The sequence below is a fragment of the Periophthalmus magnuspinnatus genome, chromosome 10 (genome assembly GCF_009829125.3).
Source record: "Periophthalmus magnuspinnatus isolate fPerMag1 chromosome 10, fPerMag1.2.pri, whole genome shotgun sequence".
NCBI classification, from domain to species: Eukaryota; Metazoa; Chordata; class Actinopteri; order Gobiiformes; family Gobiidae; genus Periophthalmus; species Periophthalmus magnuspinnatus.
The window spans coordinates 16,409,494-16,437,438 of NC_047135.1; the positions used below are offsets into that span (position 1 = coordinate 16,409,494).

The window sequence follows — 27,945 nt, forward strand, 5'->3', positions numbered from 1 at the left end:
TTTGAAAATAAAATTTAATTGAAACTTGTACAAAATGAAGAGATTAGAAAAAACAGCTCATGGAGCTCAACCATTGGACCATCAACTTAAACCAACCAATCAGAGCACACTAACGTCTAAATTGTCCAATCAGAGCCAAGTACAGAGTCTATTGTCCAATCAGAGCGCAGCACGTGCCCGGGTCAGCGGCGGATGGGTGGGGGCAGCAGCGTGGAGGCAGAGACTGAGTCTGGAAACAGGTTGTGATAGGTTGACAGGGGAACAAATGCCGCACTGATCATTTTACCTGGAATGCACAAAAGCATGTTAGACCTGAGTCAGTCCTGGTTAAGTCTTGGTCTAGACCCAGATTTACACCCAAGCCTTGTCCATCAAGTCAACCTGGTTTGTCCGTCCTTCCGTCGAGCAAGCCTGGTCTGTCTGTCTGTCTCTGCTTAGCTTGGTCTGTCTGTCGGTCAGTCTGTCGAGCGAACCGTGTCTGTCCGTCTGTCTGTTGTACGAGCCTGGTCTGTCTGTCTGTTGATTGAGCCTGGTCGGGCTGTAGACCTCATCTCACCTGCAAAGTATCGTCCATGCAGAGCGGCGACTGTTGCCATGGCGGCTGGGATCGAAGGACACTTTACATACACATTTCCCTGAAAAATAAACATCTGTGTCACCTCCAGGTACAACAGCCTAAAACCTACAGCCTAGTGATACTTTGCAGCTGGAGGTGTGATGCCAACTGTAGGCACTGGTCTGTCTAAAGTTCTGTTACTCAAGTTAGATTTAGTTAAAAACTCAGGTTAAAGTCTGACTATAAAGAACTGACTTAGTTGGAACTAGAACAAGTGAGCTGATTTGTGTTGTTAAACAAGTCCTTCTCAAATAACATTACAGTCACCAGCTAGCTAGTACTAGCCCACTAATTTTTAGTTAGTTACTCTCACCCTTTTGTTGAAAATCAAAGACCTAAACAGGACCTGTAAATGTGCTGTTTAAACCTGCTTGTGTTTTTTTTCATTGCATTTTCATACTATCTAGAAACTGATCAGGCTGTGTTTGCAAATATGTGCATTGTATCTCCATGGTAACTGCTGAAATTTCCGGTATAGACATAGAGAACACCCCCAGCGTGATATCACTGCAAAGTATCAACAGTACCACACCCATCAGCCTCCCTGTTAGCCCCTCCCTCACCTCTGCAGAGTTGCGGTCCACATAGATGTGCACTACTCCTCCGTGTTTGTTGCACTCTTCAATGACATCAGCCTGAATCTCCAATTCCCAGCCCGGGGTCTCCTCACTGTCAAATACACTTATTAGGCCCGAGTGTCATGTGTACATGTGTGTATATACTACATATCTATCTCACACACTCTCACTCACACACACACAGAGAATGGTCCCTTGCTATATTGGGGTTCACCTTTCGCAGTCTCGTGGGTTTTTCCAGTGCAATTCTACATGCTTTATTTTAACAGTGTGTGAACATGCATTGTGCTCTGCATCCCGACGGCCAAGGGACTGCAGACCACCGTCAGTCAATTGATCTCTGTGCCGCGTCTCCCACACAGCACAGAAGGATCAGGCCGCCAAATTTACATAAACGTTCGATCAACACTACAGCAGTGGCGCCTGGATGAAGAGGCACGGTCAGAGGAACTGAAATATGGGTGAGTCACTATCAATTAAACAAGAGACAAATGTGAGAAAATGTTAATGCCTGTCTGAGAAAAGTATGTGTGTGGTGAGGGGTTTTACAGCCTTAAAACATATATAATAATTGTAAAAAATAAAGCTGACTATGCGGATTTTGCAAATGTAATGTAAAATAAGTGCAACTACTTTTTAATCTTGTTAATTAACTGTTTTTATATTTCAAGTTACAAATATTGCATATGGATTTGCATAGATATTAAAAATGGTTGTCTAACTGTATCTCCTGATAAAATGATATTATAAGACAGTCATACCTTTTAATTTACTTTGTCGCGGACCACATTAAATGACTAGGCAGGCCTCATTTGGCCCACGGGCCTTGAGTTTGACACATGTGATATACATGTATGTACATACAAACAAAATTGTTCGTACCCATCGGTTAATGAAAGAAAAACTCAACGGTCACAGCAATAACTTGAATCTGACAAAAGTATTCATAAAAATTCTATGAAATTTAATTAAATGAAAGTCAGACATTGCTTTTCAACCATGCTTCAACAGAATTATTTTAAACAATTAACTCATGAAACAGGCCTGGACAAAAATGATGGTACTCTTAACTTAATATTTTGTTGCACAACCTTTTGAGGCAATCACTGCAATCAAACGATTTCTGTAACTGTCAATGATACTTCTGCACCTCCCAGCAGGTATTTCGGCCCACTCCTCATCAACAAACTACTCCAGTAGTACTCCACTTACGGCATGTTTCAGCTCCTTCCAAAGATGCTCAATAGGATTTAGGTCAGTGGTCATAGAAGGCCATTTTAGAATAGTTTTAGAATAGAATAGTTTTCCTCTTAGCCATTCTTGGGCGTTTTTAGCTGTGTGTTTTGGGTCATTGTCCTGTTGCAAGACCCATGACCTGCGACTGAGACCAAACTTTCTGACACTGGCCAGCACATTTCTCTCTAGAATCCCATGATAGTCTTGAGATTTCATTGTACCCTGCACAGCTTCAAGACACCCTGTGCCAGATGCAGCCCCAGAACGTAACAGACCCTTGGCAAAAAGTTCCATTTTTGTCTCATCTGTCCATAGGACATTCTCCCAGAAGCTTTGTGGCTTGTCAACATGTAGTTTGGCAAATTCCAATCTGGCTTTTTTATGATTTGTTTTCATCAACGGTGTCCTTCTTGGTCATCTCCCATTAAGTCCACTTTGTCAGATCGCACCATCCGTTGTTTGAGCCATTGATATTCACCTTTAATCTCTTTAGATGTTTTTCTGGGCTCTTTTGTTACCATTCGTATTATCCATCTTTCTGATTTGTCATCAATTTTCCTCCTGCGGCCACATCCACGGAGGTCAGCTACAGTCCCGTGGATCTTAAATTTCTGAATACGTGCAACTGTAGTCACAAGAACATCAAGCTGCTTGGAGATGGTCTTATAGCCTTTACCTTTAACGTGCTTGTCTATAATTTTCTTTCTAATCTTCTGGGACAACTCTTTCCTTTGCTTCCACTGGTCCATGTTGAGTGTGGTATACACGATGTCACCAAAGGGCACAGTGATGACCTATATATATACGTCCACTAACTGATTACAAGATTCTAGACACCTGTGATGCTAATTAGTGGACACACCTTGGATTAACATGTCCCTTTGGTCACATTATTTTCAGTCTTTTCTAGGGGTACCATCATTTTTGTCCAGGCCTGTTTCATGAGTTTATTTTTTTGTAATTCTGTTGAAGCATGGTTGAAAAGCAATGTCTGACTTTCATAATTTTCATAGATTATTTTTTGTATCATATATCTATATCTCTATATCTCTATATCTCTATATCTCTATATATCTATATCTCTCTCTCTCTCTCATATATATATATATATATATATATATATATATATATATATATATATATATATATATATATATATATATATATATATATATATATATATATATATATATATATATATATATATATATATATATATATATATATATATATATATATATATATATACACACAGACAGACATATAATAGTGACAAATGACTCAAATTGGGGAATGACAGGTGGTGTTACCTCTTTGGGTTGAACATGTTGGAGAGCTGGAAACAATTTGTGGCAACGGGCGGTGCAGCCAGAGGCAGGCCAGGGGTCAGACCTGGGGTCAGGCTAGTGGTCAGACCTGGGGTGAGGGCAGGGGTCAAACTTGCAAGTCCAGGGGTCAGTCCAGGGGTCAGTCCTGGAGGGAGCCCTAGAAACAAGAGAAGGGTTCAGTGACCAATGAGTAGAGCAGACAGGAACCGGGCATGCACCAATCTGATACAGGTATCAGACATCGGTGCTGATACAAAAAAAATTGCTGGATTGGATATCGGCAAATATTGGTTTAGATGAAATCCTGGTTGGGCATTTAAAATCAATGTAATTAGACCATTTACTGGTCATAATCAATCCAGAAATGTTTGAACTTTTATTTACACAAAGCTGGTCTAGTTATATGAGGGATACAAAACAGCTCCCTAAACACATTTGGATCAGTTTAGTTTTAATTTAAAAAAGGTAATACAATTTTCAGTCTCTGCACTGGTATCTGTTGATATTGTGTACTGGCAGATACTTGAAGCTATAGTATCAAAATTAGTATCAGAACTGAAAAACCTGGATTGGTGCAACTCTAGTGATGACCAACAAGGAGACAGAGACATGCGAGTGTGCCATACCTGCCATGGCTCCCACACTGATGGCACCGCTCATCTGCAGTGCTTGTTTAGCTGCAGGTGGAATCTGGAGCCCTGTGCCTGAAAACAACATACAAAGAATGACCTCTTACGCCTCTCCCTCTGCCCTTTGGCCCCTCTTACCCTGTGTGAGGTGTGCCCTGTGCCCTGTGCCCTTTGTGACCCCTGATCTCTTACCTTCTGCGAGGCGTGCCATCAATTGCAGGCGGCCCGTTGCTCCCAGGTCAATGCCAGTTCTCTCCAGTTCGTCGTTGTCGAGGAATGATGATGCGAGCATGGGGTCCGTCCTCTCGGTCACATGACCCACCTTCATCGGGCGCCCTGCCAGCTCAAAGCCGTTCAGCTGCTCCATTGCCTTCTTCGCACACTCACTGTCAGAAAACTGAGGGACACACACAGACAAGCAAACATTACACAACTAAGAAACACACAAGAATACAGAGATTCACTGTCTGAAGAGAACAAACACATAGTATGTCAAATATAGAAACGCAGAACTACACACTTGCTATCGGAACTGAGGAACACACATCACATGCATAATAAACATGCAGAGTCTGACCGTGATGAAGCCGTATCCTCTGGAGCGTCCTGTCTCATTGTCCATCATCAGCTGAATGCTCTCGATCTGAAACACACACAACATACATATGAGACACACTAGTCAAGCAGCAGTAGTAATAGTAGCAGTATAGCAGTAGTTGTACTAGTAATACAGTAGTATCAGCAGCAGTACAGACCCGTCCAAAAGGTTCAAATATCCCTCGGAGCATGTCCTCAGTGATGTTGAAGTGCAATGATCCCACATACAGCCTCATGGGCCCCACAGAGCCTCTGTGCAGAGAGCAGGCTGCAGCTGCTGCTGCCGCACGGTTCTTCTCTGCCTGAAATATACACATATACATATGCCTGATATAAGGAACAGAACCTACACAACCCACTGTCCTACTACCTCTAAACCCCCTCTATGCAGAGAGCAGGCTGCAGCCATGGCTACTGCACGGTTCTTTTTTTGCGTGAAATATACCATAAATTTCAGACTATAAGCCGCTACTTTTTTCCCAGGCTTTGAACCCTGCAGCCTATACAACGGTGCGGCTAATTTATAGACTTTTACTAGCTAACTGCCACCGGGGAGCACTCTCTAGCAGTAAACGCAAAAGTGAGACAGACATGGGGAAAGATTATGCCCTGAAGAATACACTAGTTTTGATTTTGAACTGTCATTTTGCAATAATGCACACACCCTCATGGAAAACACATGAAGAAATGCATATGATGCAGTTTTTAAGTTAAATCCAATCAATCTGACCACCAAAGAAGGAAATAGAGCCACTGTACCAACGTATTGTCTCTGTCCACTCTCTACGAGTCGTCTCTGGTCTTCTGGTCCTAGCCCTACGATGTGGTCATAGTGCTACTACTACTAATTGGGTCTATAGCCAATATGCCTGTTACATAAGCCTGGCATCAATTAATTGAGATGCGACGTTGGAGGCGGCAGCAAGAAGAACTTAGTCAATCTTAAAAGATGACAAAAGCTTTCAGCCTACATGACCTACTCTCCTAATCCTCCTCCTGCACACTATTTGTATTGTAGCAGCAGTGTTTGTTTTAGTAGTTTTAGTAGTAGTAGCAGCAGCAGTATTTGTTTTTGGTAATAGTATCTGTGAGACATGCACAATGACTGCAATGCAGTAGGATGTGTAGTAGTGGTAGTATTTGTAGTATTGCAGCAGCAGCATTTGTAGTAGCACTAGTAGTATTGCCAGTAGTACCTGTATGGCATGCACAATGACAGTACTGTAGTAGTTTTAGTAGTAGTAGTGCTGGTTGTAGTACCTGTGAGGCTTGCACAATGATGGGGACTCCCAGCAGCCTCTGGCCGGTCAGACCGATGGCCAAGGGGACAGAGCTGGTCTCCACAAACTCGATGTATGCAATTCCTTTGGAGCGACGAGAGTTTCTGTCTGAGATGATCCTCACGTCACGGACCTAAAAGAAAAAATATATACAGGAGCAGAGCCAGAGGGGCAGAGCCAGAGGGGCAGAGCCAGAGGGGCAGAGCCAGAGGGGCAGAGCCAGAGGGGCAGGGCCAGGGGGGCAGGGCCAGGGGGGCAGGGCCAGGGGGGCAGGGCCAGGGGGGCAGGGGCAGGGCCAGGGGGGCAGGGGCAGGGCCAGGGGGGCAGAGACAGCGGAGCGAACCTTGCCCACAGCGGAGAAGAAGTCCTCTAGATCTCGTGGTCTGATGCGTGCTGCCAGCTGCATACAGAAGACTGTGCGCGCGTCTCTCTCCTCAGGGCTCAGGTTATCGATGGGCGCTCTGAAACACACAGACTAATGAGGGAGAACATCTGACACATGGGGGAGGGCTTCTGACACAGGGGAGGGTGAGGGTGCATCTGATACAGAAGGGGAGGATGCTAGGGTATCTGACCTGACTGGGCTTTTCTCCTTCCTCAGAGGGCTCTTGCTGCGTGACCTCCGACGACTGAAACAAACATTTAAGTTTTCAGACCAAAGTCACAGTTAGAGAGTAATCACGTACTAGAGTAATCAGATTACTCAAATACTGCTCATGTGATTGCCTGGCATGTGTCAATGAGAAGGAAACAACTACAACATGGTTAAAACCTTGGATTTTGCACACAAAAAAAAGTATAAAGAAATTAAAGATGCTTATTTTCAAACTTTTCTAGTGGAAGTTCCAACATCTGCTCTTCTCCATGGAGATGTTATTGCTTTGCCTGGAATGTTCCACAGTACGACATTTAAGGGTCCATGTTGTGTCATTTTCTGATCTATTGTTCGTTTCCTCATCGGGAATGGAGTTGCTTCGTTTGTTTCGTTCGCATGTGCTTTGACATATATAGGCCTTTTCGTTTGAGTTTAGGCCAGAGAATGATCATGATTATTTTTTAGTCTTTAGCACTCTGTGCTCTCACACTGTACTCACACATGGTGCTCTCTGTAGCGTCCCCTGTCTCTCTCTTTGCTGCGGTGTCTCTCTCGGCTGCGGCTCTTTCGTTTGCGGCTCCGGCTCCTCTTCCTCTCACGGCTCCTCTTCCTCTCTCTACTACGGCTGCGCTTTTTACTGCTAGAGAATAGACACATGAATAGAATTCATGTGTGGATATCAGCGTTTAGCATAATTTTATACAAAGACTAAACAGAGCTATTCATATTTGAAAATGTTACTTAATACAATAATTTGGTGTATAGATGTCACTTATTGCCTCTACAAACAAAAAAGCACCAATTACAGAGTTTACCAGTTTTTTTTCCAGAATTTTATTCACACACCCGCACCTGTTTTTAATGTTTTATATGGACTTATATACTTGGTTGGTTTTTGGATTGAATTGTATTTTGAACAGGGCATCCATGAAAAAGAGAGTCTAAATGCTCTCATTGAGTTCCCCAGTATAATTAAAAGATACATGAAAAAAAGCTAGTTTTTAGACTATAGAGGTGTAAATAAGACTATGGCGGGACAATAGTCCCCACTATTAAGGGGAAACACTGAATCAAAATGGAAATAGTGCTATATAGCTGTACGTCACGCAAACATCTAACAAATAATTTTGTATCCCAGAAAAATACATTTTTATGAAAGTAAAAAGTTCATTTTTGATCTTTACTATAGCTTATGATAAAAGCTAAGTATTGGTATCGGCCACAGCAGAAGGCCAAATATCGGATATGGGTAAAAAATAAATAAATAAAAAATCCATATCTATCCATCCCTACTTCACACGTCTACTGAAAAATACAAATGAATATAATGATAATGCATCAAGGCTGGCTTATAGGCCTGCATCAGGCCCCTCTCAACTCAGAGCTGAACCAGATGAGGTTCTGTTGAGCTCATCAGGGCTCAGGTGAATTGTGGGAATCCAAACTATTTAATCTGCATTGATTTATTTACTGTGACCAAATTATATTAAATAAGTAAGGGTAAACCTTGTTTAATTTTCCTTTTCAACAAGTTGTTGATCTTTTGGTACTTGATAAAACTGAATGTGAGTTTTTCTGCTGTGCTTATTTAACTGAAATGTAATAAATTATTAATGTAATTAATGTATTTGGAAAACAATTTGTACAATGAGCCTTGCATATTCATGCTTTGCTACATGCTACAGGCCAAATCTCTAATGCAATATATGCATATATATATTTCCTGGCCCGGCCCCTCTGTCAAATTTTAGAACCCATTGTGGCCTGTGTCAAAAAGTTTGCCCACCCCTGCAATAAACCATCACTCTAGGCTCATGTGCAACATGTCTATGCCAAACTGTCTGTTTCATATAGTATTTGTGGATCATCCAATCACAGCTCTTGCTCTCAGTGCAAATTGAACACATTTTAGCCGAGGTTCACATACACGGCAGAGCAAACACTGCAAGCTTTCTGATTTGCTGTCGGATGTGTGACAGAGCTTTCTAATACACGGTTGGGTGTGGGACACAAACCAGCCTTTAGTCTTACATTGCATTTTTCATGACCCTCGTTTAACATTTTACAGCATTTTTCATTCACACCGCACTCTGAGGTGAGATACTACTGTAGCCACAGCTGTCCTGTCTGACAGATCCCTGTCCAGACCCTGCTTTAGTCCCCGGTCTAGTCCCCGATTTGGTCCCCGATTTAGCCCCCCGTTCTGGTCCCCGATTTAGCCCCCCGGTCTGGTCCCCGATTTAGCCCCCCGGTCTGGTCCCCGATCTCACCTCTTGTTGCGGTGGTCCCTCTCAATGCTCTCACTGCCTTCATCCTGTCGACACAAACAGCATCAGAAACACAAGTTTGTTAAAACCAGAAAATCTAAAATGTGTAAAACACGACCTTGTTCTGAACAAGGCTCTTCCAGCGCTCTAAGAGAAACAACACACACATATATATATATATATATATATATATAACATTCTAATATGTAACACACTATTCAATGTTCTGAGCAAGACACATTACAAGGGCCACAGAGTCAGAGAAGGGGGGTGGGGGAGAATGGGGGTAAGGCAGAAAGGAGAGGGTAAAGAAAAGAGAAAAAAGGAGGAGAGGGTGAGGAGGAGGAGCAGTACCTTCCTGTTCCTGTATGGTGCCTCCAGCATCGCCTCGATGTCGAAGTCATCCGCCATCTTTAAATCTGAAACAAACAAGACTTGTTAGATCAAGTCAGAGCCTGCTCCTGGTCAGGACTTAACCAGAGCCTTCTCCAGGTCTAAACCAGGATCCTGGGCAGAACTAAACCAGGGACTTCTCCAGGATCCTGGTCAGGACTAAACCAGAGCCTTCTCCAGGATTCTGGCCAGGACTAAACCAGAGTCTTCTCTGGGATTCTGGTCAGGACTAACCCGGGGGCCTTCTCCAGGTCTGATCCAGGATCCTGATTAGGGCTTGGCCCATGTTTGCCCTGTGGGACTGGAAGGTCCATGTTAAACTGGACTATTCCTACTCCAGACAGTCATCAAAACGCCCCTAAGCCCGGGACAGACCACAATACGTATACCAATAATAAGAAAACTCGTCTTCTACTACTAATAAGAACACTACTTCAGCAGTATCAACACTAATACGCTATTTTGCGTCAGTTGCGTCGCAGATTCACTCCTCACACACCACATACACTATACCCACACTGGACCAGGAGGGTGAGGTGTCTTGCCTAAGGATACAACGGCAGGACTTCACCTTCGGGAGCGGGGGGGTGAGGCCAAAGTTCACTGAGTCGAGAACGTCCCAGAGCCGTTGGCATCGGAGCTAACCACAACAGCCGGTCATTCAGGCCGACAGCGCGGTTTAAAAGCGCTATTTACTGGTTTAAACACACATGAACACACACACTTAGACCTAGCGCGGGTTTATAGTCTGAAAAACAGGTTTACAACGTGTAAATACTAAATAAATCCAACTAAACCCCCACAGGAGCGGAGTAGCTGCGTTTTAGCTGTTAGCTTAGCCCTTTAGCACAGGCCTCCCGCCGCTTCCTCCGCTCCTTGCGGATCTCACCCCTTTTTTTGGTGTGAAAAACTTCGGGGCGTGTCAGTACCAGGGTGCAGAGATAGGTGTCTCGGGGCAGGAGCGGGTTCAGTCCAAGTTTAATCCGGTTTTAGTCCTGGTTTTGGACGCGCGCAGTCGTAACGCGGTGCTGCAGCGCGCTCCCGGATCAGTGACGCGAACAGGACACGCAGATACCGCGTTACCAGCCCAAGCTCTCACGAGACCAGGGAAAGACGTCAGAGAAAAAGAAAAAGTAATAAATAAATAAATAAAAATGAAAATAATACAATAACTTCAAAAGTCACATAACGGGCCAATTATGAACTTAAAATTTTTCGTAGAAAAATATAAAATCATGACAACTGGGTTTTATTATCTTTATCATTATTTTATTATTTATGATTATGTCTATTTGATTCTGATGATTGATCTGATGATTCTTTGATCTGACACAGATCTTTTGCTTCTTTAAGCATTTCGAATTTTATAACAGATTCTTTGCTGTTTGTGATTTATTCTACTGCAATGTGTGATCTGCTGTTTCATTTCTCTTTTGGACCAACAAAGTTAAGTTTAAGTTAGAGAGGGAGAGAGAGACAGAGACACAGATAGAGAGAGAGAGACAGGGACAGAGAAAGAGACAGAGGCAAAAAGAGGGACAAAGACTGACAAAGAGACAGAGATAGGGACAGAGGGAGACAGACAGAGATAGGGAGATAGGGGAGACAGAGGGGAGCAGGAGGAGTCAGTTTCAGAGTGCATTTGTGAAACTTTATTAACATGTAAATACAGAAACACCAGAGTGACATGAGCCACTCAGATGTGAGTATTACTTTTATCACAAACTTTCTTTAGATAGAAACAATCCAATCATTTACACAAAGAACAGGTTCAATTTGTACACCAGGTTTAAAATGTTGTGCATAAATTTTAGTTTTTGCATGATCTTCTGTGCAGGTGTAGTCTTGTGAATGCAGTTTGTGTCAGATACATAGAGATATGTCATCATTTTGAGAGCTTTTGCCACAATACCTTTTTAGTCATCTAATCGACCTTATGATTAGATGACTAAAAACGACTGTGATGCTTAGACCTTGTAAAAGCATCACAACGATACACAACTCTTTTATGACTAAACCCTCCACAAACCAAACCCAGGTCAACGACATTTACATATACAGTTGAAACCAGAAGTTTATCTACACTATGTAAAAAGACACATGCACTTTTTTCCCTCAATGTCTGGAATGAAATCAGACAAAATTTTTCTGGTTTTAGGTCATTAAAACCAGAAAAGGATTACCAAAATTATTTCTATTTACTAAATGCCAGAATAATGTGAGAAGGATTATTTATTTATTATTTTTCATTACATTCTTTAAAGTCAGAAGTTTGCATACACTAAGATTTGATGCATTTGTTTGTGGAAACAAAAATGATGATGTCATGTCTTTGGAAGCTTCTGATTTATTGACAACATTTGAGTTAATTAGAGACACACCTGTGAATGTACACACCTGAAACAAACTGCTTCTTTGTGTAACATCACAGGAAAATCAAAAGAAATTTGCCAAGAAGAGAATAAAAAAATAAATAAATAAATATGGGGGTGGCAGCATCATGTTGTGGGGTTGTTTTGTTGTAGGAGGGATTGGTGCATTTCACAAAATGGATGGCATCATGAGGAAAGAACATTATGTGGAAATACTGAAGCAACATCTCAAGACATTAGGCAGGAAGTTAAAGCTTGGACGCAAATGGGTCTTCCAAATGGTCAATGACCTGAAGCATACTGCCAAACCGGTTTTACAAAGTGGCTTAAGGATAACAAAATCAATGTTTTGGAGTGGCCATCACAAAACCCTAATCTCAATTCTACTGAACATGGATGAGCAGACCCGAAAAGGCATGTGCGAATAAGGCAGCTTAAAAACGTTTTTCAGTTACACGAGTTCTGTCAGGAAGAATGCGGCAAAATTCCTGCCACCTATCGTAAGAAGCTTGTGGAAGAAAGTTTGACATAAGTCATACAATTTAAAGGCAAAGGTACCAAATATTAATGAAATGTATGTAAACATCTGACTTTGTATAAAGTCATTATTCTAGGTATTTAACATATAGAAATAATTTTGGTAATCCTAATTGACCTAAAACAGGAAAAATGTAGTCTGATTTCATGCCAGACAGTGGGAAAAAAAAGAATAGGTGTCTTTTTATATAGTAGCAGCAACAGCAGTATTTGTGAAGTGTCTTGCCCGAGACACAACAACAGTTTGTGCATCATCAAATCTGAACCGGTTTCCCTTCAGGTGCAGGGCAATGGCTCGACCCACTGCACCACACGGCCACAAAACACCAGTCCTGACTCTGGTCCATGGTCCGGTCTTTGATCTGGTTTCTGGTCTGGTCTCTGGTCCAGTCCTAATCCAGCCACGGGTGCACTGAATCTGGATCCAGGTTCAGGTCTACGCTGAGGCCCCAGGCCATCTGCAGGTCCGGACCGGGGTCTGGATCAGGGTCTAAGTCGGGGTCTAGACCAGGGTTAAGATCTGAGTCCTGGTCCAGGTCTTGTTCCTGTTCCAGATCACAGTTCTGGAGGAGAGCTGGGTCCAGGTCCAGTTCTGCATCCCAGTTCTTGGTTCCTGTCCTGGTCCGGTTATTGGTCCCAATCCAGGTTCGATTCTGGGTTTCGGGGGATCCTCAACTCCAAATGTCTGATGAGAAAAATGTGAAAGTTTTAATATTATTTGAATATGTTCACAACTATAGTTGAATAAACTAAACTAAAGTCTGTAAGATGTGACATGTTTTAGTGGAGTATTTGCTGTTTGTGTTCATGAGTCTACTGAGTACTTAATTGTGGAGAAAACTGTGAATAAATGCACACTTCTTTATGTATCAGGAGTCTGTGATGTGCAGAGAGGTCAGAGTGAGCGCAATCATTGTCCACTTTCAAACTGTGCCTTAAACTGTGAATGAGGGAAAACCAAGTCTGTGAACACTTTTATTCTGACCTTTTACCATTTTGTGTTACTGCTCTTTTGTAATTGTTTTGTATTTTTTGTGATTGTTTTCTCTGTCACCTGCATAGGGACAACAAACTGAAATGACACTCACTCATCACAATAATCTTCAGCTGGGAAAAGCTCTAACAAGTTGATCCCAGACACAAGTTGGGTTCATGTTTGTCAATTTTTTAAATAAAACTTTAACAAAGAAAAGCAAGGAGAACACGGGGGTCAGTCCTAAGTGGTCGAGGTGCCTTTGAGCAAACACCGGAGGCTGAAGTCCAACCCGTTTCCTGTTCCAACTCCCCTACTTTCCTGTGGACAAGAACTGGACTAAAGCAGGAATAAAGCTGGGCTAAACCAGGACTAAACCAGGACTAAACCAGAACTAAACCAGAACTAAACCAGGACTCAAGCCGATCTAAAGCTGGACTGACCCACGACTAACTCAGGTCTAAAAAAAAAAAAAAATTCATGGCCAACAGTCTGTGGATACAGACTGTTGGCCAGTCTGGATGTTCTGGCCCATATGGACCTGTACCTTCTCCCTGAGGGCAGCAGGTGAAAAAGATGGTACGCAGGGTGATGTTGGTCCCGCAGGATGTTGTGCACTCTTCTCAGACAGCGAGTGGAGTAGATGGTGCTGATTTCCGGCAGAGTCATTCCAATGATTCTACCGGCTGCTTTCACCACCTGCTGGACTGCCTGCTGGTCAGCCTTAGTGCAGCTGAAGAACCACACTAGAAGTCCATACTTCAGAACGCTGCTGATGGCACAGTTGTGGGCACTCCTCAATTTCCTCAGGTAGTAAAGGCGCTGTTGGGCCTTCCGTACGGCTGAGGTAATATGATTGCCCCAGGACAGGTCCTCAGTCATGGTTACCCCCAGGAATTTAAAACTGCTCACCCTCTCCACCGCCTCGGTGCCAATGAGGAGAGGTAGGTGGTCCATTGTGACCTTTTCTGCAGAAATCCACAACAATCTCCTTGGTCTTTTTAGTATTTAAAACCAAGTTATTGTGGTGCCACCATGACTCTAGGTGTTGCACCTCCTTCCTGTAGTTAACCTCATCGTTGTTGGATATGAGGCCGAGCACTGTGGTGTCATCAGCAAACTTAACGATGAGGTTGGACGTGGAGGAGGAAAGACAGTCATGGGTGAAAAGAGTGTATAGCAGAGGGCTCAGAACACACCCTTGAGGGGTCCCAGTCTTGACAACAAGGGTGGGGGAGGTGTTCTTGCCCACAGAAGGGGCATCTAGGGTCCCACCATCTGAAACAGTTGCACTCCCCAGAGGGGAGTGTGACAGGGAAGTCCATGTGATTAGCAATGAACAAACTCCAGGTGAACTGAATAGTGAATGTTGTTAATGTTGTTGTTGGAAAGTAGGAAAAAACAGCTGCTCCTAAGGCAGCTTAACTAAAACCGCAGGTTTTATTTCTGCTCCTAAGTTGCCCAGCCATAAGATCATACAAAGAGGAATGTTTTAAGCCTGGTCTTAAATGTAGAGACTCTTTAGTAGTCCAGGATTTTGACGCGGAGTGCTCTATTTGGATGATATGGCACTATAGCATCTTGCAGATACGATGAGGCATGCACTTTATGGCTTTATATGTCAGGAGAACAACTTTAAATTGAATTCTAAACTCAACAGGAAGCCAATGAAGGTGCTCTCTTCTCTTAGTTCCTTTTAAGAGCCTGGTTGCTGCATTTTGAACTAGTTGAAAGCTCTGAGTTTTTAGGCCTTGATGTAACAAATGCATGGACAGGTTTTCAGCATCACTTTTTGATGAGATTTTTCTTACTTCAGCGATATTACACAGGTGGAAAAAGTCTCCTTTTCAGGCTTGGTTTGTATGTGCTGTTTTTGCACTCTTCAAAATGATGACAGAGATCGGATCCTTTTTAACCATTTATTGGGGTGCAATGAAGATATGATAAAATGAAGAGCCCTGGTGAAATCAATAATACAAAAAAAACATTGTAGTTATTTTTGGATTCAAGTTCATGGAGTATAAAACAATTTTGTCAACACTTAACAGCATAACCGCATAACGGTGATAACCGTCCCAACAGCAGCACAGACGTGACTGGTGGCTACATCTCCACAATGGTACTGTTATTAACTAGGCATGTTTAAGTAGGCTTTAAGTTTGCCGTGCTCTAGCTTGGGACTGGGGTCTCGTGCCTGCAGGCAACCAAACAAATAAAATAAAAAAGTGAACAATTAATGCTAGTTAGTAAAAGTGCAAGTGCTATACAATAAAATACAGTGTTAAAATAACGTGCTGGCAACACTGTGAATGAGAGCTCTTGGTCTAATAAGACTCCAAGGTTCCTTACAGTTATACTGGAGGCTACACTGACACTGTCCAGTGTGATTATCTGGTCAGATAGAGAGTCTAGTCTTGTAGGCCTTTGGGCCTAGAACAATGACATCTGTTTTCACAGAGCTAAGAAGCAGATAGTTAAGTGTCATCCAGGTTTTTATGTCCTTCACACAGGCACTAAGTCTGTCTACTCAATCATTCTGATCTGGTCTCATTGATAAGTACAGGTGTCTGTCATCAGCAAAGCAGTAGAAGTTAATGCCATGTTTTCTGATGATATTACCTAACAACATATAAAGTTTGGACAGATTTGGACCAAGTACAGAACCATGTGGTACACTGTAAGCTACCTTAGAACATTGTAAAGAGCTCTGATTTACATTAACAAACTGGTAACTATCAGGTAAGTAGCATTTAAACCAGCTGAGGGCTACCCCTCTGACATCTATGTCACATTCTAACCTCTGAAGCAGAATATTGTGATCACTGTGTCAAACTGACACCCATTTGCACTGTACCAGAACTGAGACCAGTCTATTGTCAGCAGCTAATAACAAGTCACTTGAAGTAGTAGACTGTAGCAGTGTATGTGCTGTGGTGAGCTCTGAATCCTGTTTGAAATACATCAAATGCATTATTAGCCTGTAGGTGGCTAACGCCAACTTTTACAAGGACTTTTGAGACAAAGGGAAGGTTAGAAATGGGTCTATAGTTGGCTAAAAGATGAGGTTCAAGATTAGTGTTTTTCAGAAGCAGTTTGATCACTGCATGTTTGAAGGACTGAGGACATAGCCATTTTAAAATGAGGTATTTATGATTCTGTCTGTTTGTCTGTTCATGGACAGAATTTCTAGGCACAGCCAGGGGCTAGAGGGGGTCTGGTTTGGGAACCACAGGATGTCATCTCTGCTGTTTGCAGATGATGTTGTCCTGATGGCTTCATCGAGCCAGGACCTGCAACAGGCACTGGGGCGGTTTGCAGCCGAGTGTGAAGTGGCTGGGATGAGAATCAGCTACTCCAAATCCGAGGCCATGGTTCATGACCGGAAAAAGGTGGCTTGCCCTCGCCGGGTGGGTGGGGAGTCTCTGCCTCAAGTGGAGGAGTTCAAGTATCTCGGGGTCTTGTTCACGAGTGAGGGAAGGATAGAGCGTGAGACTGACAAGCAGAACGGTGCAGCGTCTGCAGTGATGTGGTCGCTGTATCGGTCCATTGTGGTAAAGAAGGAGATAAGTCGGAAGGCAAAGCTTTTGATTTACCGGTCACTCTACATTCCTACCCTCACCTATGATGCACCCGGGTGCACCCTTAGGGATAGGGCGAGGAGTTCGGTCACACAGGAGGAGCTTGGAGTAAAGCCGCTGCTCCTACAAGTTGAGAGGAACCAGTTGAGGTAGCTTTGGCATCTGCTCAGGATGCCTCCTGGACGCCTCCCTAGGGAGGTGTTCCGGGCATGTTACACTGGGAGGAGGCCCCAGGGAAGACCCAGGACACGCTGGAGGGACTATGTCTCTCGGCTAGCCTGCGAACGCCTTGGGGTTCCACCGGAGGAGCTGGAGGATGTGTCCGGGGTGAGGGAAATCTGGGAGTCCCTACTTAGACTGCTGCTTAGACCCAGCCCTGGATAAGCAGAAGAAAATGGATGGATGGATGGTATTTATGATATTAAGAATAAGATCTTTAATTAGAGGAATAATATCTTTGAGGAGTCTGGTTGGAATAAGGTTTAACATACTGATGTTTCTGAGGACATAAAGGCTGAAGTTGTCGCTGCTTGGTCAACAGCAGTAAACCTGGGACACTAGTTTTAAAGCCTGGGCTTGCTCAGCACTAACTGTGGGAGTCATTTTATTTAATTTCTTTAATGGTTGCAATTTTATTTAAAAAAAAAACTTGAGAAAGTCAATGCAGCTAAGAGTAACAGAGATTGCTTCAACCATGCTGTGGCAGTTTGTCAGCCTGGCTACAGTGCTGAACAGAACCCTCCTGTTGTTTTTGTTTACTTCTATTAAATTTGAATAATATCTGGTTTGGGCCTTCCACAGAGCCTTCTTATAAGTAAATAGGCAGATTTTCCATGCTTTTAGGGATTGTTCAGTAGAGGAGTTGTGCCATGGCCTCTCTAATTTTCTGACCTTTTGTTTGAGTGAGTGCAGATCTTCATTGCACCATGAGGCTGGAGATCATGAGACTAACAGCCTTCTGTTTTAAGAGAGCTACAATATCAAGAGCAGTTTTCAGGGAGTGAATAGATCTGTGAGCAAACTGATCACTTCATGCTTCAAGCTGTTTTCAGCAGGGTCACATGACATGTCTCTAAATATCATCTCTATTATTTATTGTTATTATTATTATTATTTGCATTGTAAGGTGTGTGTGTGTGTGTGTGTGTGTGTGTGGGGTGGGGGTGCCAAAAGATTAACAACTTGTTGAAAACGTAAATTGAACAAGGTTTATCCTTACCTATTTTGATATAATTTGGTCACATTCAGCGGGCCGGATTAATAAGCCCAAAGGGTCCCCAGGCTGTAGTTTGCCCATGTCTGGAATAGACCCAAGAACTCATTGTATTATAACACAATTCTGTGTTTGAACAATATTCATGTTACCTGCTGTATTAAATATGATTAGCCTTTAAATGTTGTGATGTCACATGAAACATGTGACATCATGAATAATGATAGAACAAATACACCCGATATGAACAATAAATAAAAGAATGAGGGATTTTTGCAGATAGAACTTAATATTTTATAAAGCAAAATTTTACAGGTTTTCAAAAATATATAAAAGAAATCCAGATTTGTCACAGTTCATTATTCAGTCCAGTTCCAATCTTCTGGACTTGGTTTCAGGGCTGCAAACTAGGGCATATTGAAAAAGGTGACCGGTGGCGTAATCAATCGTCTGCTGTGCTCACAATTCTGTCTATCATTGCAATTGCATGTTATTGTAGTTATATTTCTTGTTAAAAAGTGTGAATATTATTAGAACACCCACTTGAGAATGTGTTTGCAATTTACATTATAGTTGATATTAAGACAAGTGTCAATATGGGACAAAAAGAGGGTCTGTAGTGCAAATATGATTATGTTTTTACTTCCCAGCAAAAAATAAATAAAAATCACATAAGACTGGGATCACCACACTGTTTGGGTGTTAAAGAATGAGCTGGTGTCCCATAGGCATTTTATCATAGCAGGCAGAATATTGTAGTTGTTTACTACTAGTCTACTAGAGCAATAAGATTTCGGTTGAAGCCTAACCCTTTATGGTTTGGTCACTACTTGAATCTCTCCTTTTTACTTTTTGCTTATAAGTTTGATCACATTGCAGTGTGGACAAATGCTCCTGAAAAACGCACAGTCCAAATCTATGGAGATTCGACTGATGAATAACCAATTTTGAGATCAAAATGGCAAAGTTTGCACCCCTGGGTTTAGTCCTGGTTCAGTCCCAGTTTAGTTCCCGTTCAGATCTCGTCCTGGTCAGAGCGTTCCTTAGAGGAGACCCAGCGACTCACCATCACCTCCTGAAACAACAGAGACAGAGTGAACTGAGGCCTGTGAACCTGTCTGCTCCTTTCTCCACTGTCTCTTCTCCACTGTCTCTTCTCCACTGTCTCTTCTCCACTGTCTCTTCTCCACTGTCTCTTCTCCACTGTCTCTTCTCCACTGTCTCTTCTCCACTGTCTCTTCTCCACTGGCGTTTCTGCCCCTGTCTGTTTCTGCCCCTGTCTGTTTCTGCCCCTGTCTGCTCCTGTCTTAAATGTAGATCAGAGAGTACCTGCACAGAGAGGCGCTGCAGACAGCCAGGTGACCCCATCTCAGCCTCTGATTGGTCGATGGGGAAGATTATGTAACAAAGCAGCAGCTCCTTCATGAAAAAAAAATATATAAATATAAAATATTTTTTTTTGGTACTAATAAAGGCATATCTATCTATCTATCTATCTATATAATGTCACAAAATTGTATTAATAACAATAAAACAAGCTGAGTTAACTGCAGCACTTTTAAGATCAAGATTCAAACTTTATTATCCCCAAGAGGAAATTAGCCTTGAGCTCACTGCCGGCAGCTTCAAATACAGTTACACTCATACATCACACTACAGTCGGTCAAAAAATACATTTGAAATTTGGTATCAGCCATTATTAGAGGATTAACAAATGTGCTGCACTTAGCCTCTGTTGGTGCCCTTTAGGTTCTATTTTCTGAGACAAATGGATAGATCGAGTAGAGTTTTACCTTGGAGACGTTGGCAGTGACTCGACTCAGAGCCGAAAGAGAACGCCAAGAAAACAAACGCAGAGGAGGGTCACCCATCCTCTGCTCCTCATCAACTCTCCTCCTTTGCTCCCAGTCAGCTGTCTTCCTCTGCACCACCACAGAGAAACTGAAACACACAGAGGTCTGTGACACAGAGAGAGACAAAATGAGACAAAATGAGAGTGAGGAAGAGCAGTACCTGGCATGGTAGAACGGAGGGCCTTTCCGGTACAACACTAAAACAGAGAACAGAGACTAAATGAGGACTAAATGAGGACTAAATGAGGACTAAATGAGGACTAAATGAGGACTAACTGAGGACTAACTGAGGACTAACTGAGGACTAACTGAGGACTGAGGACAAACTGAGGACTAACTGAGGACTAAATGAGGACTAAATGAGGACTAACTGAGGACTAAACCTGGTCTAGGGGGCCTTACTCATGTCAGTCCCGTACTTGGCCCCAGACCCGGTTTTGGGGACCCATCCTCGGCTTCGGTAAAAGTGGTACGCGGCATAAGAGCTGACAAAGTCTGGAGAGAGAGCACAAAATGTCCGCCACAGCTGCAGCAGGGAGAGAGGAGCCTGTCAATCAGAGGAGAGGGAGGTTTAAATGGGCCAATCAGAAGAGAGAGGGCTTTAAATGGGCCAATCAAAGCAGAGGGTTTTAGATGGGCCAATCAGAGCAGGAGTTTTAAATGGGCCAATGAGAGCAGAGAAAGAAGAGTTAAGGGTGATATCAAGGTAGAGACAAGTGGAGTTGAGGTGTAGAGCTTTACCTGGTTGTGATAAACAGTGAGGACGCCGAGAGCATAGACCAGGAAAAAGGCCTGAAACAGAAACAGGACCAAGACCAGAAACAGGACCAGGACCAAGACTGTTAGAATCTGTCTGTGGAGAGAGAAATAGCCACTCCAAAACCAACATTTTTTCTTCTTAAAAATAGAGAAAAGTATACACAACAAACAATAAATAAATGAGTTACATGTTTAAAGTGGGGGATTTTCAGTCTGAGCTCAGTTCATCTAAGTCCCATGATGTTATTTATATAGTTTCATTTAGAGCATGAGTTGGAGTGTGGATTAAAATGGCCACATCACACAAACCTCTTCATGGCTGAGCTGGAGGAATTCTGTGACGCTTATGGGGACTCGCCGGATCTCTGTGTCGCCCTATCAACAAATATAAAATGTAAAAATAATTTAGATAACCCATAAAAATATAAAGCACAAACATAGACTGTATATATAAATGGCCATAGTTATATCACTAGCCACCTTGCTCAAAGCAGGAAGTGTGCATCGGCGCGATTCAGCTCTATCTACTTTGGCTTCACTTCCCTTTCTATTGAAAAACTGTGACCCATGTCTTTAATAAGTAATTGCTGCTGTCAGGCTCATCCTTCTGACCTTTAAATGTTGCTTTGAACCTGCTCTACATGATCATGGGGTATTTATTTCACTATCTTGTCCCTAAATCAATAAATAAATATGTATATTAATAACAGACCAATCATGTGGCTCCTTTTCCTGAGATTGCTCCTGCTAGCATTTGAACAGTTTGATTGACAACATTGCAAAGCACCCGCTCCCTGCCAAACCAGCGGAGCGAGCGGAAAGGGGTTATCTTCAATGTCCTGATTGGCTCTTTGGAATTGGGCTCTAGATTAGCCGCTGTAACTGCTAGCCTTGATAAACTTCATTTGGAACTAAAGACTGCGAGTGACATCACACTTGTTTAGTCCACCTCTTTATAGAGTCTATGAGCACACAGAGCTTAAGAACCAGCACCTCACCTCAGGGTCAGAGCGCACCAGGACGAAACCACAACCAGGGACTGAGAATCCTGGGTCTGCCCGAGGTCTGGGCTCTGGACCAGGAATTGGTCTGGATTCTGGAGTTTGGTCTTCCCTGAAACAACAGAGACCTGTGAGTCACATGGTCCTCGCAGGCCTGTCACAATAATTACTATATTGACTTATCATTCAGTCTGACACATGGAACAATCATTTTTGGGGTCAATATTTATCGTGGTGCTTTTTTCTTGTATTCCTTGTACTAGTGGGGAAGATTATTTTTCTGTACTACCATAAGATTTGAACTGAAATTATATTTCTCATATACCTCTCACCTGAAGGATTATTAGGAAAACTATACTAATACGGTGTTTGACCCCCTTTCGCCTTCAGAACTGCCTTAATTCTACGTGGCATTGATTCAACAAGGTGCTGAAAGCATTCTTTACAAATGTTAGCCCATATTGATAGGACAGCATCTTGCAGTTGATGGGGATTTGTGGGATGCACATCCAGGGCACGAAGCTCTCATTCCACCACATCCCAAAGATGGGTTGAGATCTGGTGACTGTGGGGGCCATTGTAGTACAGTGAACTCATTATCATGTTCAAGAAACCAATGTGAAATTATTTGAGCTTTATGACATGGTGCATTATCCTGCTGGAAGTAGCCATCAGAGGATGGGTACATGGTGGTCATGAAGGGATGGACATGGTCAGAAACAATATTCAGGTAGCCCGCAGCATTTAAATGATACCCAATTGGCACTAAGGGACCTAAAGTGTGCCAAGAAAACATCCCCCACACCATTACACCACCACCAGCCTGCACAGTGGTAACAAGGCATGATGGATCCATGTTCTCATTCTGTTTATGCCAAATTCTGACTCTACCATTTGAATATCTCAACAGAAATTGAGACTCATCAGACCAGGCATTTTTCAAGTCTTCAACTGTCCAATTTTGGTGAGCTCGTGCAAATTGTAGCCTCTTTTTCCTATTTGTAGTGGAGATGAGTGGTACCCGGTGGGGTCTTCTGCTGTTGTAGCCCATCCGCCTGTGTTGTGGCTTCACAAATGCTTTGCTGCATTCTTCGGTTCTAACTGCATTCTTCAGCTTGAATCACTTGGCCCATTCCCCTCTGACCTCTAGCATCAACAAGGCATTTTCGCCCACAGGACTGCCGCATACTGGATGTTTTTCCCTTTTCACACCATTCTTTGTAAACCCTAGAAATGGTTGTGCATGAAAATCCCAGTAACTGAGCAGATTGTGAAATACTCAGACAGGCCCGTCTGGCACCAACAACCATGCCACGCTCAAAATTGCTTAAATCACCTTTCTTTCCCATTCTGACATTCAGTTTGGACTTCAGGAGATTGTCTTGACCAGGACCAAACCCCTAAATGCATTGAAGCAACTGCCATAATAATAATAATACGATAATTGCATTAAGGAGAAATTGAACAGGTGTTCCTAATAATCCTTTAGGTGAGTGTGTATATGTGTGTAACACATATATATATATATATATATATATATATATATATATATATATATATATATGTATTTTTTAATCTAAATTTTCCTCAGCAATATATTGTTCTTCAAAATATATTATTGTGGCAGGCCTAGGCCCTTGTTGGACTTTTGGGACTAAAGACCTGGACTAGTCTCAGACCTGGACTGGATCTGGACTTGGACCTCCTCCACAGTCACACCTGAGGACACCTGCTGCAGTCTGTGATGGACAGCTGCGTTGTCCAAACCCTGAGCAGAGAGCGTATGTCCAGCCCACTGCAGCATCTCCTCATATCTGAGCACAAACGAGTAAAGAACAACAAAAGCAAGTTAAAAACAGCAACAATAAGATGTTTATCTGAACAACTAAATAAATTTCACCTTGAGGAGAAAACGACGGGCAGCATCAAACCTTCATGATCTGAACCACACAAAAGAGGAGAGGGTCAGAGGGTCAGAGAATAAGATCAGAAGAGCAGAGGGGAGGGTCACAGTAGTAGAGGAGAGGGTCAGAGGAGCAGAGGGGAGGGTCAGAGGAGCAGATAATGTATCACTCACTTTCCCATTGGTCAAAAACACTGTTGGCAGGACCAGACTTGGACAGGATACCTTTACCAAAGAAACCCTAAAATAGAAAGTCCTCGTTTAATCCTGGTTTAGACCCTGTTTAGTCCCGGTTTTGTCCTGGTTTAGTCGTGGTTTAGACCCCGTTTACTCCTGGTTTAGAACTGGTTTAGACTCTGTTTAGTCTTGGTCTAAGTCTAAACTTTAGACCCTGTTTAGTCCTGGTTTAGTACCTGTTTATATATAGTCCTGATGTGGTCCTGGTTCTGCACCAGGACTTGTTGGTTGATGAGGTCCGCTCTGAACTGGTTTTGGTCCTGGTCTTGGTTCTGGTTCAATGGGAACGGAGCCTCGTAGACCTCATAGACTCGGGGCCGTCTCTTTGGGCCTCGGAACTCGGCTTCCATCCTTCGGCCTGGCCTCCCCGGTGCAGCTGGTTTCCCCCGCTTTCTCACCTGGTGCAGGTGTCCCGTTTGTCCTTGGGTCTCCGCTCCAGTCTCCCCAGTGTCGCTGCTCTTTCCCGCTGCCCTCCGCTCCTTCACCGGTGTATATCCCGTTTGTTCCCGATGTCTGTCTCTTGTCCTCTCTTGTTTCGCTGTTCTCGGTGCACGGTTCAGTGATTGGAGCGTAAACTCCGCGGATATTGACCATAAACTCTCACATGTCGGTTTGTTTTGGCAGAAGCATGCTGAAGTGCAACACTCAAATCTTGTCGGGCACAAACAAGTAGGAGGCTGTGGTTCCGCCTGTGCTCCGGGGCTGCAGAGGAACTATCGTTAGACTATATATATATTTAAACACATTAAAGGGGGCTTTTTTTATTTCTATGCGGTATTATCTGCTACCATATAGCATAATTAAAATGATCATGTTACCCTTTATTGTTTTGAAAATGCTATATTCCCCCACAACACCATATTAGCGTTTTATAAGTTTTGTCTTTGTTTTTGACCTGAGTCCACCCACCCTTTGCTCTCTGTGCTAAGTCACTCCAACTTCATAGTGACATCACAGCACAATCAGTGTTCATCCCACTAATGAAACTAATGCACATCACATCTGGTTTGTGAAGATCCTGTGTACAGTCTTGTGTCATGTTTTTGTATAATTATGAAGTACTGTGTGGGAACATGGGTGACGTAGACTTGTGAGTGGAGCCTTGTACAGGCCAGGTCTGTTAAATGATTGTAGCACAGCTTCCAGAGATCTGTCCTCCATTCTCGGCAGCATGGTATAACAGACTATCTTTTCCGGGGGCAGATTGCCTTGCATATGTAATAGCTTTCTTCAATTCAAATATAGTAAAAGGTCTATCCAAGTTATCGTTTGAGGGATTTTTCCAGGTAGTCACTTCTAGGTTTTCTGCAAGGGTTCTGTCTCTGCTCTCTTTTGCCTCATCAGAGAGGTTATTCAAACTGTGTATTTTAAGTAGCGTTCTTGCCAACGTTTCTGCTTTATCTTTGTTATTAACTGCTATGATTGTGTTACTTTGCAAAACCGGCATTAAATAATTTCTCTTTATTCCGTTCATTTTCCTAATGGCTCCCCATATATTTGATAGTTTTGTGTCTCGTCCAATTGTATTACAGTATTTCCTCCAAAAAGTTATTTTTGCGTGTCTGATAGTCCTCCTGACAAGGGCCTGGGTTCTTTTGAACTCAATAAGCAGTTCCATAGAATGATTTTTCTTTAGCTGCTTATATGCCTTATTCCTGTTTTTTATAGCTTCACTACACCCTTCATTCCACCACAGGACACCTTTAGTTCTTCCTCTCCCTCCAGCCTTTGGGATAGTAGCCTCTGCTGCCTGAATAATAACAGAAGTCAGCTGCTCATTATACACTTCAACATCAGCAATATTTCTTTCACATAGTTCTATACATAAGGTTTTCACTATTCCTTGAAACGCATCCCAATCAACCTTATCTAATTTGCACCTCGGAATCTGTATTTCATTTTCTGTTGTGATTTCTCCTCCTATCTTGGTTAAGATGGGAAAGTGATCATTTCCCATTAGTAAATCCCTCATCACCTCCCATGAAGCGCAACTTGCCACTACATCAGACACCAGTGTTAGATATAAAACACTTTCTGTATTGTTCGAGCAGTTATATCTTGTGCGAGTCCCATCATTAAGACACACCAGTGATTTAGTTTCAATAAATTCCTCAATGACCACACCGTTAGCATCCGTGTTACAACTTCCCCATAGTGAATTGTGAGAGTTAAAGTCTAAATCTTTTGTGCACAGCCTGTTACAAGGGTTGTAAAAATTTATCACATTAAATTTACCCTTGCTTGTCCATATCGACACATTATTGATTCATCATCTTGCCCTATTTTCTCTACCTTAAAACTCAAACCATTTTGAACAAATGTTGCAACCCCTCCACCTTGCCTCTGTTGCCTGTCATTCCTTATTGATGTGTAGCCCGGAATAACAAAATCCAATCTAGGTTTGAGCCATGTTTCCTGAATGCAAAGTACATGAGGCTTTTCCTCTAAATTTAAGATATACTTTTTGAATTCCTGCCCATTACTTATCAAGCTCCTTGCATTCCACTGGAATACGATCAACATCCAGAAGTAGATACACCACTCCATTGTTGAGGTTGCTTAGAGGAAGCTTTTTTTTGCTCTCAACATCAGTTCTTCCTGAATCGATTCCCATGTAATATTTGAAATGCCTAAGTACTTCTCCGCTGCCTTTACAATAATGACAATTTTTTCGTTTTTTCCTTTCGCCTGTATGCTACAGTTTATAGCTTCAACCATGAACAATAAGAAGTTCTGTTTTTCCATCATCAATTGTAATCAATTTTACTACAGCTATGACATTTTGGAACTACAGTGGCCATTTTCTTGGGCCCCACAGGCACTTTTTTCGCAGCTTCTGCATACGTCACTCCCGTCGTGAGTTTTAGTTTTTTGCACTTTGCACTTCTCTTTTACTGGCTTCACATCCTCGATATGCCGAGCTATGCTCCCCTCCACAGTTGCAGCACTTTATCTTTGCCCCTTCCTCACAATTGCCGTATTCGTTCTCTCCTGCACATCTTCCACATCTCTGCTTTCCTCTACGTACAGCAGCAACATGTCCAAACTTTTGACATTTGAAACATCGAAGCGGTGGAGGAATATACGGCTGAATATTATAGCACATGAAATCAATAAACACTTTATCTGGAAGGAACTTTTCATCAATTTTAAGCATTACTGAAAAACTATCAATTCTTTCTCCATTTTGCAATGCTTTCAGACGTTTAACTTCGATTATCTTTCAAGCTTGCTTTAACTTCATCCACTGATACATTAGGAGGAATTTCCAAAATAACTCCACGTACAAACATTTTATTTTCCAGTAGCTTTGCACTCACTCTCTCATTCAGGATTGTTTTCAGCTTCAGAGCTTTTTCTTTCTCTTTTTCATTACTGCAAATCACCAGCAAAGAGCCATCTCGTATAGCTTTTGCACATTTAATGGGTCCGATAACTTTGTTGATTTCCTGAGTGAGTTTCACTGGGTTCCACTTACCGAATGTCGCCCCTTCTCTTACCAGCTTCAACAAGACTTTAAACTCTTTGGCTTCTTCCATCTCCTCTCTGGGTTCATCACCAGTTACATCCGAGTAGGTAGATTCATTTTGTAACCTTTTTTTCCTTTTGTATCTGCCTTTTTGCGTTTTCCACAAATCTGCTTCGTCGTCATTTTCAATTTCCAGACATCCACTCGCTTCCTACAACATCACTTCCCTCTGACCAGCTCATCCTTCCTCCTCAAAACTACCTCCCGTCCACATAATCCATCGAGCTTCTAACCTGTATATATTTTCACCAGGAAAAATTTCCCCTCTCTTAGCCAACTGAGGTTTGCTCCTTTTATAGAGCACCTCCCTAATTGGCTGAGCCTACTCTGTATTACAGGTTGGTTTTCCCAAATCCCATTCTCTTGTTAAAAATTTGCTCCAATCAAATAGTGTAATCATTTATTCAATTAAGTTGTTAGTTAAAATAGAGCTCTATGTTTACTTTACTTTACTTTATTTTAACAGTGAAC

At 42.5% G+C, this 27,945-nt stretch overlaps 2 protein-coding genes across 4 annotated transcripts; both read right to left on the reverse strand.

Moving 5' to 3' along the window:
- LOC117377629 (RNA-binding protein 39-like) lies at window positions 1–19,107 on the reverse strand. Of its 3 annotated transcripts, none has more exons than XM_055224707.1 (15): window positions 19,104–19,107; window positions 9,481–9,544; window positions 9,130–9,173; window positions 7,359–7,499; window positions 6,840–6,893; window positions 6,608–6,725; window positions 6,245–6,397; window positions 5,143–5,286; window positions 4,965–5,030; window positions 4,580–4,784; window positions 4,385–4,462; window positions 3,741–3,915; window positions 1,180–1,285; window positions 557–635; window positions 1–286 (listed from the first exon to the last, which is right to left on the reverse strand). In XM_055224707.1, exons 2-15 carry the CDS (start codon window positions 9,535–9,537, stop codon window positions 183–185), a joined length of 1,524 nt encoding a protein of 507 aa, XP_055080682.1. In that variant the 5' UTR covers window positions 9,538–9,544; window positions 19,104–19,107; the 3' UTR covers window positions 1–182. The 3 variants fall into 3 exon arrangements, with proteins under 3 accessions (XP_055080682.1, XP_055080681.1, XP_033829981.1); XM_055224706.1 differs by lacking the exon at window positions 19,104–19,107 and adding an exon at window positions 10,449–10,616 and having other exon boundaries at window positions 9,481–9,545; XM_033974090.2 differs by lacking the exon at window positions 19,104–19,107 and adding an exon at window positions 10,409–10,616 and having other exon boundaries at window positions 9,481–9,545.
- On the reverse strand, window positions 19,104–27,568 carry tsen2 (TSEN2 tRNA splicing endonuclease subunit). The gene is made up of 13 exons (XM_033973689.2): window positions 27,424–27,568; window positions 24,122–24,647; window positions 23,883–23,949; window positions 23,706–23,745; window positions 23,485–23,619; window positions 21,803–21,917; window positions 21,114–21,179; window positions 20,787–20,837; window positions 20,448–20,592; window positions 20,206–20,242; window positions 19,986–20,133; window positions 19,522–19,611; window positions 19,104–19,267 (listed from the first exon to the last, which is right to left on the reverse strand). The coding sequence occupies exons 2-13, from the start codon at window positions 24,293–24,295 to the stop codon at window positions 19,208–19,210; spliced, it is 1,128 nt and encodes a 375-aa protein (XP_033829580.1). The 5' UTR covers window positions 24,296–24,647; window positions 27,424–27,568; the 3' UTR covers window positions 19,104–19,207.
- Window positions 27,569–27,945: the final 377 nt, after the last annotated feature.

Excerpts from the sequence above, each read along its gene's own strand:
- LOC117377629 (XM_055224707.1), bottom strand. The coding sequence starts at position 9,537 with ATGGCGGATGACTTCGACATCGAGGCGATGCTGGAGGCACCATACAGG. Across the intron at positions 6,398-6,607 it reads TCTTCTCCGCTGTGGGCAAG|GTCCGTGACGTGAGGATCAT; the intron begins GTTCGCTCCGCT and ends TTTTTCTTTTAG. Across the intron at positions 3,916-4,384 it reads CAGTGTGGGAGCCATGGCAG|GGCTCCCTCCAGGACTGACC; the intron begins GTATGGCACACT and ends TCTTGTTTCTAG.
- tsen2 (XM_033973689.2), bottom strand. The coding sequence starts at position 24,295 with ATGGAAGCCGAGTTCCGAGGCCCAAAGAGACGGCCCCGAGTCTATGAG. Across the intron at positions 21,180-21,802 it reads TGGTGCGCTCTGACCCTGAG|GGCGACACAGAGATCCGGCG; the intron begins GTGAGGTGCTGG and ends ATTTGTTGATAG. Across the intron at positions 19,268-19,521 it reads TGCAGCGCCTCTCTGTGCAG|GAGGTGATGGTGAGTCGCTG; the intron begins GTACTCTCTGAT and ends CTGTTGTTTCAG.